We start from the raw sequence: 11,954 nt of genomic DNA on the forward strand, positions 1-11,954 counted from the left end.
TGTGTGTGTGTGTGTGTGCTCTGATGCATTGTGTTTACACACGTTTTTAAAAGCACTGGTATTTTTTTTAAACAAAGCTGGATTCAGTCCATATTTTTCACTATCACAGCCTGTTTTTTCTCCTCCATCATCTTTGCTGCTTTAATCTACAGACTGACATAAAATAAACTTCACAGCTTTATGGGCAGATTTATGATGCTATGTTGTGTTTCATTGTGATTTTTGCATCTTGTAGCCTTTGTGTTTGTGTATAAATACAGTAAGACACACAAACATCCTTTTTATTTGATTGTAAGTTCAGCTGTTGGCAAATTTAACCCAAATATGTGCACACGCTTGTCTTTCAGCGTCTGTGTGTGTTTTTATACAAACCAGTTCTAGAAACTGTTGAAGAAGAATTTGCTGTGTTTTCGCCACACACTTAGCCTATCAAAAAAAAAAACTGTTTGCTTCCCCAAAATCATAAAGATCTTCACTGTCAGAATTGTTTGGTTGTATTTCCACTGTTTTCATTTCACACCAGATTTTATGCACTCCAAGCTGTTCTCTTCCCACTTAGTGCATTTTGTACGTCAGTGTTGTTCCTGCTGCTTTTTTTAAACCACTGAACAGTTTCATAACTTTACCTTTTAGATATAAAAATCTGTTTCCTTAAAGCAGACTTGCTTAAGGGGAACTGCTGTCACTTAAAGGCAGCTTTAATATTTTGTTCCTGCTAACTGCAGTCAGGTAAAATAAACATTTTTTATTTGTGTTGCAAGAATAGTACAGTATACATAATCAAAGACAGTATGAGATCTCTGCTTAGTGGAGGTATGTAATAAAACTGCTGTCTGCTGTGAATCAGTTAAAATCATGAGGATATTAGGCTTTGTTTATTTTTTGTTCGCAGTATATTTATGTTTATTGTGGGGTGTCCAGTCCCTGTCCTCGAGGGCCACCGTCCTGCATGTTTTGCTTACTTCTCTGCTCCAATACACCTGATTCAGTGMTTGAATTACCTCTTCAAGTTCTACAGAGGCCTGTTAATCACTCATTTATTCAAATCAGGTGTTTTGGAGCAGAGAAACTTTGAAAAYCTGCAGGATGGTAGCCCTCCAGGACCAGGATTAGACCCCACTGATGTAACATGTTTAGGTAGTTTCACTCATGTTGGTTCTCACATATTCAAACTCCTTTTTTTTCTTCCCATCTTTGCTTTTATTGATTTTGAACATTTCTTCTTCTTCCTTTATATTCAATTCCAGCTTCTAAATGTACATTTATTGGTGTTTTCTCCCTGCTTACATAAGACAATGAGGATGTTTGTTTCTACTCAGATACAGAGCCGTGTTTCACCCCATACAGAGGAGCTCAAGCTGAGAGCGAGGAGAGTGATGGAGGAGCTCCAACCACAGACGACCGCTGAGAGCTGCAGCACCAGTTTGTCCAGCGGCATCGCGTATCCATCATCTGATGTGAAACAAACTCATGCACACCTCTGAACTGTACAAAACACATRGTTTTACATCACGACGTACAGAGGCATTGTAAACAGAGTCAGTATTTGCTGTGTGCACGTATACTTGAACAGATAAGACAAACTCAACGTCATTTATCTTCAGTTAATTGTTGTCTGTCAGTGTAATGTGTGGAGCAAAGTCAAAATTAGTAATAAAAGGAGCTTTACTTTGTCATGCTGACGTTTACCAACACACAAACAGTCCTGTTCTCTCACTGGGCTGGGACTGGTTTGTTACTCAAAATGACAAAAATTGGAGTCTCACTGAATTCTAATAATTTGCGACCAGTGAGSCGTGTGGTCACGTTTTGTGTCCAGTTTTTGAAATTCAGAGCCTGATTTTATGAGTACTTTTTCACACACTAGTTGCGAACCTGTATTTTTGGCCGTGCACATTGTTTTGTTGCCCATCTTAGCACTTCTTTCTCCTTGCCTCAGTCCACTTAAACTGGTTTTGATTTTATATCTGGACATTGGGAGCTGTAATCTCAGATAATGGAGAACTCTTCTGCGGCTGTCAAAATACAGCTCTGTCRCTTTAGGAAGCTGGATTGAGACAGTTTGAGATGCCTCTGCCACAATACTGAGAAAACRTGTCCCAGATTATTTGAAGCATGTTCAAAATAGAAGGGGAAAAACTGAAGAGGGTCAGAACCCCTGCAAATGTTTTGAGACATTTTTGAGACTTTAAAACCATCCTTGCAGCAGTTACAGTTCAGTGAGACACTTCCTTAACTTTCATCTATACTTAGTACAAAAAGTAAGGACATTTAGTGTTTGGTAGATTATTTCCTTGTTGTAACAATGCTTCTTGGCAATAAATCTTATACTGTTGGAAAGTTTTTATTTCTCATTTTAAATGGTGCCACATTTGTAAGGAACATGCATTTGTGGGATAAGCAGTAGAGCTGAGTATGTGGGTTGTGTACATGGAAAATTTGACAAATCTTCTCTGCCAAAAAGCTTATTTTGCTGTTTTTGTTTTAAACTGAGCTTCTGGTACATTCAGGTGCTGCCAGTCAGGTGACCACTATAAGATTTAACACCAAGAGGCATTGTTACAACAAAGAAATAATCTGCCAAACACTAATTTACTTTTAGTATTAATTATATTTACGAGTTAAAACATGTTTGTCCTGATAGAATAAGGTCAGTAAAAATGTAACTCCCATAAACCCTCTATGATTTGTGATTAAAGCTATTGTTTGTTTCAGTATTTGCATTTATAATTTATCGTAAATCAAAGCCTAATTCACACAGATTATCTTTGAGAGTTGTCTTTATTGTTCCTTACTGATCGTCTTCAGACATGTTGGAGGAGTGTCCATCTGTTTATCTGACTTCACTTTGAAATGATGCGGTTCCTTTAGAAACCATTAATCCATGTGCCTGACACTTGTTCTCGGTTGTTTCTGTTCCTCAGCACATCTCATGTTAAAGCATCAGAGTCCTCTGATGACGGAAGCTCGCATTTGAAGCTGTGTTAGAGAAAAGTGTGTTTGACATTGACTGTGAGGGGAGGAAGACTCTGCTGCCAAAAGGAGCAGCTGTTGCTGGTGTTCCTGAGAGAGTCAGCATGTCAGTGATGAGTTCAAGTGTCCTTGGTGGCCCTTCTTCCAAGGAGCATCTGTGTATTCACTCCTGATGTTTGTTTGTTAGATCTTCAAGGAGGATAGTATATTGTTTATTTACTGGAGCAGTTGGAAACAAATGTTAATGTCTTATTAATTCACTGGTTCATTTTTCACACATGGTTGTTCATGTAGCAAACTTGCAGTTAAGTTTGAAAATCTCTGAGTACGCAGCAGATAAAAAGTAAAACCCTAGCCTTTCTTTAAAGAATGTACATCTCATTCCTTTCGTGTCAGCTTTAAACAGATAATCTGATGCTGAGAAAAGATGGAGCCATTTTGGCTCWGTGTTGAAAACAAAATCTGTCAGTTCTGGGAACATGTAGTGAATGACTCGTCTCATCACTTGTAATGACACAACTGTGACTTTAATAAAACCTGTTCTGTGATTCATGAGCTATTTTACTGACAAGTTTGACTTCAGCAGTTAGTTTCATTGCTCAGTATCTGTATAATTAACTTGAATTGTACTCATTTATATAGAGATTTTTTAGTCAACATTTCACTTCTACTTCTTACATTTTCATACAATCTGTACTTTCTACTTACAATTAAAACAAATGTAGTAGTAGTAGTAGTTCATTCATTTCATTTGTAACACAGATTAACAAAGTACAAAAAAACATGCAATAAAATAAAATAAAATGAAAGGCTGCATAAGAATATCTTATAATATTCTCCCCTTTTTTATACCCAAAATGTGTTCAAAAGAAAAGTAAAAATACAACAAAAATTAAAACAACTTAAAACATTTAAAAATGAATTAAAAAATTTAAAAAAAGACAACTCAAAAAACAATTAGCATGAATTCACTTATATTTCTCCAGAATACTCATTTTTTTCATTCTCTTCAATATATACAAGAATCTGCCATTTTTAAATTCATTTTCCATGCTCTTCCATAATCTTATTCCCTGGATTAAAGTRGATCGCTCCTTCAGGCTCGTATGAAACCAGGGTTTCRCAAACATTTCTATTTCCTTAAGATAACAGCTCTCTCTTAATGTAAATGTAAGAAGTAATGTCRAAATAATGTAAGAAAGTTGTAACTCCAATTTTGTGTTGGTTTGTTTTCACTATGGCTTGTTAAAACACTATCAAYATATGTCAAACCTCCCAGATAAGAGTTGATTTAATTGTGGTTGAATGAGAAGTATAAATCCTGCTGACGTCCTGTTGGTTTTTTATGATATCACGACACAAATCTCCAGCCAGCAGGACATGGCAGATCCTAAAATGTTCAAAGTTAACGTATTAATACATTATAACCATTCTGGTCTTCAGAAAAATGTTTTTAGGGAATTCACCATATATTATGTTACCAGACAGGTCAACATGTCTCATTTACACCTCCCAAAAAATGTCATTTTGGAAAATCTAAGTACTTGTCTTTACTTTTAATATTTAAGTATGTTGGCTTTTGATACTTAGGTACAAAAAAATCAGATACTTTAAGACGTTAACTCAAGTAATAGTCTTAGAGAAGCCTTTAACTTTTACTAAAGTCATTTTAGATGCTTGTACTTTTACTCAAGTATCATTTTGAGGCACTTTACTAGCTGGAGATGACTCATATATACGTCCACATATTTAGCTCAAAAGTGACTAGGTTTTAGCTATTTTTGTGTTGGCTAAACTTGATTAGCTGAGGTGGTCATCAAGGATAAAACCAAATGTAAACAGTACATAAAAATACCCTAATGACTACTTCCGGTGTTCCCCTGATATCGGTCCAGTGTTTCATGAGATATTTTGCTAACAGACACATGCGCATAGCCCGCCTTTCGTTTCCGCGTGATAAATGTCACTCTAGCATCTACTCGTTTGAAAATGTTTAACAATGATTTTACTGAAAACACATTTGACGTGGCTCACTGAGAAACCATTTTATTAGAGGGCAGAAGGAAACTGCGAGACTACGCCGGTGCGTCGCCCTAAACGGTCCGTGCGGAAACGAGCACGTCGTCGTCCTCCGCCTTCTTCAGCGCTGTCATTCGTCCATATCAAGCCAGCCGGTGCGATCGTGGCGCTGGTGGAGTGGAGCATCGAGAGCCGCATGTAAATGATCCGACCGCCCCGCTGCTGTCACCTGAAGATCGAGAGGGGGAAGAAAAACCCGCCTGACTCGACTTTTTTAAATTTATTTTTATTCCCCCCCCATTCTGACCGGGGATAAAGAAGGTTAAAGTGCTCCGGAGCCAACGCTGCCTGCTAATCGCTGTTTGCTGCTGCTGCTGGGTGAGTGAAGCTCGACTTGTGTGGCTGTAATGTCCAGGGATTGATCCTCTCTTCCTGATCTGATCGGGGACTTAAAAAAAGAACAACTATGAAGTCCTCTTTGAGTTACGTATTGTTTTAAAGTACTATCTTACAAAACAATTTAACGTGTAAATTGTAAACTGATCAACATTAATTTGTGCAGACATGACTAGATGTAGAACCCCGGGTCGGCGSGGGGAAGCGATCAATTAAGCAATCTGTAATTAATGATCCGCGTGACAGTCTTTATCCAGAGATCACCATTACGCATGTCCGTGAATTTGCTTTTGCATGATTGATGGCACAGAAAGAGAGAGTGTGGATGCAAGCAGAGAGAGAGAGAGAGAGATGAAGTGTGAGTCCTTGAACCTGAATCCTCCCACAGCAGGCTCACCGCCTGAGGGAGAACAGGATCCACTCCTGCTGCACATCTCTGATGGGCATCTTTGTTTTCCCATCCTCTCCAGGATCTGAGCTGTGTTCACCTCAAGGCTCCGCTCTTCAGATGGATGTGATGTGAGGGGCTGCTAAACACTCCCTCAATCCTCTCTGACTGCTCTCTGATTTGTGCTGGGGAAAAAGAAACTGGACAGTGGAGTATCACTCAGATCCAGAACACGCTCCTTCCAACAGGCTCAGAGCAGAGGAACCCTCACAGGCTCATTAGACACGGCAGCTTAGCTCCCACCACCCCCTCTGACAAAGCTGAAACCTGCTCGTCCCACTCAAGAAGCCCAAACTTCRGCCTTTTCTGCCCCAAGAGATTGTTGTTGGCAGAGTGGGGGGAAAAAATCCTCTGCCGACAGATTTATGCGCTGCTTACACGACTTAAGCAAGCTTTCCGCTCCCTTTAGTCCCCCACATTAGAATAACCTTTATATTACCAGACAGGTCAGCCGRGAGCCATTTCTCATTTACATTTACAGCACACGGCCAAGTGCACCTCACCAGCTCAGGCTCTACTAAATCTTAATACCRCCCTGATGGTGACAGATTGTCTGAAAGGGAAGAATATGTCCTGTTTTACAACTTAAAGGAGACATATCCTGCTTTTAAATCCTTCCTTTTCATATTTAAATCCTACAGTTGGGGTCTATATAAAGTGGAACTACAATGCTTTGGAATGAATTTCTCCTTTTTGTAGCTCCACAAGCCCCTCTTTTCAAAACTTTTGAGGTGTTTCTCAGATCAACTCATTTTGAGGCTGCMTCTTTAAATCCAAGCGAAACTCTTCACACCCCGCCACCCCCCTTCCAGCCTCCAGACCGGTCCATTCTAGTTTGATAGACAAGTTTACGACTATATAGCAGCTCAGAAACGTTGCATCTCCATTACAAACTAACTTTAACTTCTGCACTCCTAGAGACGCCAAGTACGCAACAAAATGTATTTAAAGAATAAAAAAGTGGATATTGTTTGATGTCTCCTTTTAAGTCACAAATTAATCAGATAAAAATTAAATTTCTCTTTAAGAAAAATAGGTTTCAAAGGACACGTGGAATGATTCATGAACCTCTGCGCAGATTTTAATGAAACTTCAGCGAAATACTCTTTGTCTACAGCTGATTATGTTTTTGTGGCTAATCTAATCCCAGATGACCAGATGACCTTGGAAATGACAACAATACCTCTAATCCAGTTCATTATTTCCAAACGTGAGATCATTTTAATCTGGCACGCTGACAAGCCATCCTCCGGCGTTAATTTCGGCTCCAATGGATGCGATTCCTCCATTATTGGATATTTCTAATGGCTCCAGTGTTGTAAAACTCTCATCCTGTGTAATTAGAGTTTCCTGCTTACAGCTAATGGTTGCGTTTGGACTCTAATATCTGCGCTGCCCACGCCACATTAGAAATGATTGATCTGCTGGTAATGCCCTTCTTACACTACTTATTAAAGCCTCAGCTCTTTGCCCTTGCAGAGGAGCGCTGGCAGCTGCTGGAAGCCCACTGTGTGTGTTGACTGTGTTAAACTGAGCCAGTGACAATAACTTCTGCTTTTTTTTTTTTTTTACTTCAAATATCTGGCAGAGCTTCATGTCCTGTTGGCTTGTAAATCCTCGCAGGAGAGCCGCGGCCTCTCCGTCCTCGCCTGATTTGCAGATACGTTGTTRCTTTCCACCGGCACTTAAGGGCATTTTTGTGGAAGGTTTCTCAGAAAGCTTGGAAGCCGTCCACAAAATGATCTCCAAAATGGGCAATTGTCTTTGCTCAGCTGTCCTTAAGAACACTTGTTTCTGCTGAGTCKGTAAGAAGGACTCGTCTTGCAGATTTATTCTCAGATAGCGAAGACGGATCACCTTGGGGGGGGGGGGATTAAAAATATTAAAATGGAATTGTTTTAAGGTGCATTTCTAGGAATAAATGTGTGGAGCTGCTGTTAGGATTACATCTTTTAACAAGCTGAGCTTTAAGGTTGAAACGATTGCTGTTYATCTGCGTTATCGGCACCCTAAAGAGATGTTCCCTCATCAGACTCGAGTGAGACACTTGAGGAAGAACCACTCAGTCTAAATTAACATTCACATCCTAAGACATTTGCTCACTTCCTAGTCCTTCAAAAAAAAGTCAAGAACAAGCTAGCAAAGATTAATTCACTTAGCTCAGAAATCAAGTTCTTTGTGCTCATTATCCTCTCTCTGTCTCCTCCAGTTTTATCACCACGACTCAGCGCTCCGTCCCACACACCCCATTAAAAACTGCTAAACGCCCCTTCCTGTCACCTCTGGCTTCCCTCCGTTCAACCCCCCCTCCATCCTTCGATAGTCCCATCAGCAGAGCTCCTGCTAAATTATGCATGGATTATGTGAGTTATATCCCGTGGCTCTTCATCACAGTTGTTTCGGCCCCTCCCTTCAGTTACTCACTGCTAATGTGAGCTGGGATAAAAAAAAAAAGAGGGGGCTTCAGCAACTTTTATTAGTTTCTATATTTAGCTTTTGTATTCATCTCGCGCTTTTTATCCATCTCATTCAGATGTATTAAAAAGAGAAAAGCTCAGAGGGAAAAAGGGGGAGAAATGAAACCGTTACGGAGCGCTGCTTTCGACAGAGATGTGAGGGAAGATTCAGGAGAGGAGTCTGGGACAGAGATTTTTTTTAAAGGTTCCTCCAGGGGTTTAAACCAGTGCCAGACGTCAGATGTGTGTTAAAATGAACATATGGAGTCTGCCCCTGTTTCTCCATATTCACCATGTATCCCCAGCGTCTCTGTCGCAGATTCACACGAGTCACAGGAGAAACGGGTGGGATTCTGTAACCTCCTTTTTATTTAATAACATTTTGGATTCAGTTCAGACAATGAGGGAGATTTATTGTCTAGCTGGCAGTTTCAGGGTTTGTTAAACGGCCGTTAGAACAAACACACCTTCTGTTGTTGAACTCGCTGATCCACCTGTCGCACCTGTTTCATTCACCTGCATCATTGCACTGACCTGAGACGGTTTGGTGCTGAATCTTCGCTGCATTCCTTACACTCCTGACAGAGTTTGGACTGCCTGACTCTTTCCTTTTATTTTATATTTTAAGAAAAAACTTATCTGACAACGCTTCCCGTGTTCTTTATGTAAAATAGATTAAAACTTCAAATAACTGTGAGGAGTTTTAGCAGCTTACATGTATGAATGTTAAACAGTGGTGGGCTTATGCTAATCCGCTAATAGCGGAACTAGGTTCTCATTCAGCAGTTTAGCCTTTTTTAACCAATTAGGTTCAGCTAATTTTAAGTCCACTAAAAAATTCACAAGTGTAACATTTCTATTTTTATGCCATTTATCTTAAATAAAAACTATTCCCTCTAAGAAGCAGTGCTGTGTGTGTCAGGGTGTGTGTGGCGTGTAGCATCTTTAGCAGCTAAACTTTAAAAGTGTCAACAATGAATAAAATTATATTTGACAATATTTAAATAACAAATAAAATGACTGTATACAAAATATTTATTTGATCAACTTCAAAAGGCGTTTCTAAAAATACGCTTTAATTTTGAAAGGGGTMAACTGGAAGTTTCACAAGTTAGACTGAGTTATGTCTCTGGTTTGCATTGGCTGGTTTGAATCGCACCCACCTTCAAATGAAACCAATAGAAAACTGACAACAGGTTTGCGTCCGTCCCACCTGAAAGGAGATGAAGATGTGTGACAGACTAAGTTACAGTCATCTTACCGGTGTAGCGTTAGCGGAGCTACGATTTTTGGTTAGCTGTRCCCACCACTGGTTAAACACGATGTGAAACACRATGTGAAACACKWTGTGAAACACTTTGTGAGATATCTTTAAAAACAGGCTGTTTAACTGCAAACCACTTGTTGCGAACACAGCATGAAACATGAGAATTACAGGTCAGGTTATCACATCTTATTACATGAATACTGTGATTACAGAAACCTAGTTTCAAGGTTGACTTTAAGTGTTTTTGTGTCATCTTTCTTTGAATACAGTGTGCCTGGTTTTATAAATTGCTATTTTAGGAGCATAAAAATACTAAAACCTTGAGCACTATTTAAACCTTTTCTCTAAATTTACTGAAAATATTTGTGCTTGGATGTTGAAAATGGTTAATGATAAATCGGTAAGTATAGATTTTTTTAAATAGAAACGATGCAGGGACTTTTATTTAAGGTATAAGATTTGTTGCATCATATGTTTTCAGTTTAATTTTATTTTTTTCTAGTTTGACACAGAAAGCTTCTTTTATTTGTCTCCTTAACACTTCATTTTTCTGTCCAGAATCTGGATATAACTGTCCTGAGAGAGTCTTTTTCCCTTATCTTCAAAATTGAAATGGCCCGCTCCATCTTCCACCGGCTCTCCTGGCTCTCACACCTCTGTAGAGCCATTTACACTCTTAAATCTGATTTTAGCCAGGCGTGAAGGAATCCATCTTGGCCAAAACTAGAAAAAATATCATCAAAGAGAGGGGTTGGCCTCAGGCATCACTTTTATAGCACTTACAGTGCAGCCTTAAATTTTCTTCTTATGTATTTTCAACATGTTTGCACCTTAAATCACATGACCAATGGTCAGTAGAACTAAAGAACCTTTTGAGATGAAATATCTTCGACAAGAAAACGAGTCAAATTAAATAAATTACTGAGCACGACCAGGTTGATACGACCTACATCTACAAACCTTTTAGAATAGAGGATGTTTAATGTTGMACCATTTAATTTTTATTGTTTTTAAGACTCATTGCATGTTCTCCATTGGTTCCTAGGAGTGCCTCTCTGCTGCCCCCTGGTGACCATGTGGACTGTGAGCGCTGTGATCCTGGCCCTGGCATCTGCCTCCCTCAGCTCGGCAGACTCCGACACGCAGAGACCACGACACGACTCCAACCTGGAGATCTGTATCCTTCTGCTGTCAGACGTCTGAGCTGATGCAGTGTGTGTGTGTGTGTGTGTGTGTGTGTGTGTGTGTGTTACAGTGTTGTTTCTTCCTGACCTCCTCTTGTCAGACAAGCGGCTGTTTGAGACCAAGAGGAAAGACCAGCTGAATGCTTTGAAGAATCTTGTCGAGCTGAACGACATCAACCAGCAGTACAAGATCATAGACATTATGCTCAAAGGGCTTTTTAAGGTGCAGTGTGTGTGTGTGTGTGTGTGTGTGTGTGTGTGTAACGTCACACACATTGAAAACAGACCTCAGAGTTCAGGCTTTATGTCTCCAGAAGGGCAAGACAAGAATATCCAGGTTCTTGTTACTCTGTTAGCTTTGATTTACATGAGCTGTGAGCGACACAAGGACATGGAGCACAGGCAACCTTCAGAGGCTGAACAACACCATGTCAGCACTTCTGTGTGTTTTTATGAGCGTGGGGCTCTTCACTGATTTCCAACTGACTGTAATCTCAGTTGATGCCTGCAGGTGTAAAGTGGAGTGTAAAACATTATGATGGGAACATTTAGTGTTAACTCAAAGCAGCACCGCAAGTTCAAACCTGCAAAGTTCATCATGTGATTGTGGATTTAACTTTTTTTWTTTTTTTTGGTCATTTAAGCAGAGTCTTAAAAGCATGCCTGAATATGAAGCTCTGTTCTTTTATGTTTTTCTAAAGGTGTTGGAAGACTCGAGACAAATCTTGGTGGCGGCCAACATGCGGCCCGATGACCCCTTCCCCATGGATGATAAGATTAAAGAAGGTCTGACTGGCTTTTTTACTCCTCAGAAGTTGTTTTGGTGCCCTTATGGCAGGCCATTTTAACATAAAATTGCCTTCACCACACCTACAGTACATTCCAAATATCTGAATTTGGTTTGACTAGACATATTCGTGAATTAAGATATCCCTAATTATATTCTGACTACCATAAATGAAGTCAGATTTACCATTTAGTTGTGTGGAGGCTCCAATTCAAGAGATCTTAAAAGTATTTGTAGATATCAGATATATGAGTTGACTAGTCAAATCAGAGATATCTTGAAAGTTGGAGAAAACCAAACAGCATACCAACTCTTTGATTCTTTCCTTTTTTGTTTGTTTTGTTTTAGGATCAATGGGCCTCATGCAAGAACCGTTTGTACGAACAGATTTGTTCTTAAGTTGTGCGTACGAGTGATTTAGGAG

At 39.6% G+C, this 11,954-nt stretch overlaps 1 protein-coding gene across 4 annotated transcripts in view; it reads left to right on the top strand.

Annotated features, from left to right (window-relative positions):
* The window catches only part of ccdc134 (coiled-coil domain containing 134), a 24,609-nt gene that overhangs the window by 8,089 nt on the left and 4,566 nt on the right, over window positions 1–11,954 (top strand). Inside the window, exons 1-5 of one of the 4 annotated variants that reach the window (XM_014012929.1) lie at window positions 4,985–5,370; window positions 5,859–5,907; window positions 10,605–10,736; window positions 10,845–10,966; window positions 11,445–11,529. In XM_014012929.1, coding sequence (XP_013868383.1) covers window positions 10,634–10,736; window positions 10,845–10,966; window positions 11,445–11,529 — 310 coding nt within the window. In that variant the 5' untranslated portion in view covers window positions 4,985–5,370; window positions 5,859–5,907; window positions 10,605–10,633. Of the gene's footprint in view, window positions 1–4,856; window positions 5,371–5,858; window positions 5,908–10,600; window positions 10,737–10,844; window positions 10,967–11,444; window positions 11,530–11,954 lie in introns of those variants that run through there. The other 3 variants (XM_014012927.1, XM_014012928.1, XM_014012930.1) reach the window with 3 other exon arrangements.

Source organism: Austrofundulus limnaeus, unplaced genomic scaffold, assembly GCF_001266775.1.
Source record: "Austrofundulus limnaeus strain Quisiro unplaced genomic scaffold, Austrofundulus_limnaeus-1.0 Scaffold96, whole genome shotgun sequence".
NCBI classification, from domain to species: domain Eukaryota; kingdom Metazoa; phylum Chordata; class Actinopteri; order Cyprinodontiformes; family Rivulidae; genus Austrofundulus; species Austrofundulus limnaeus.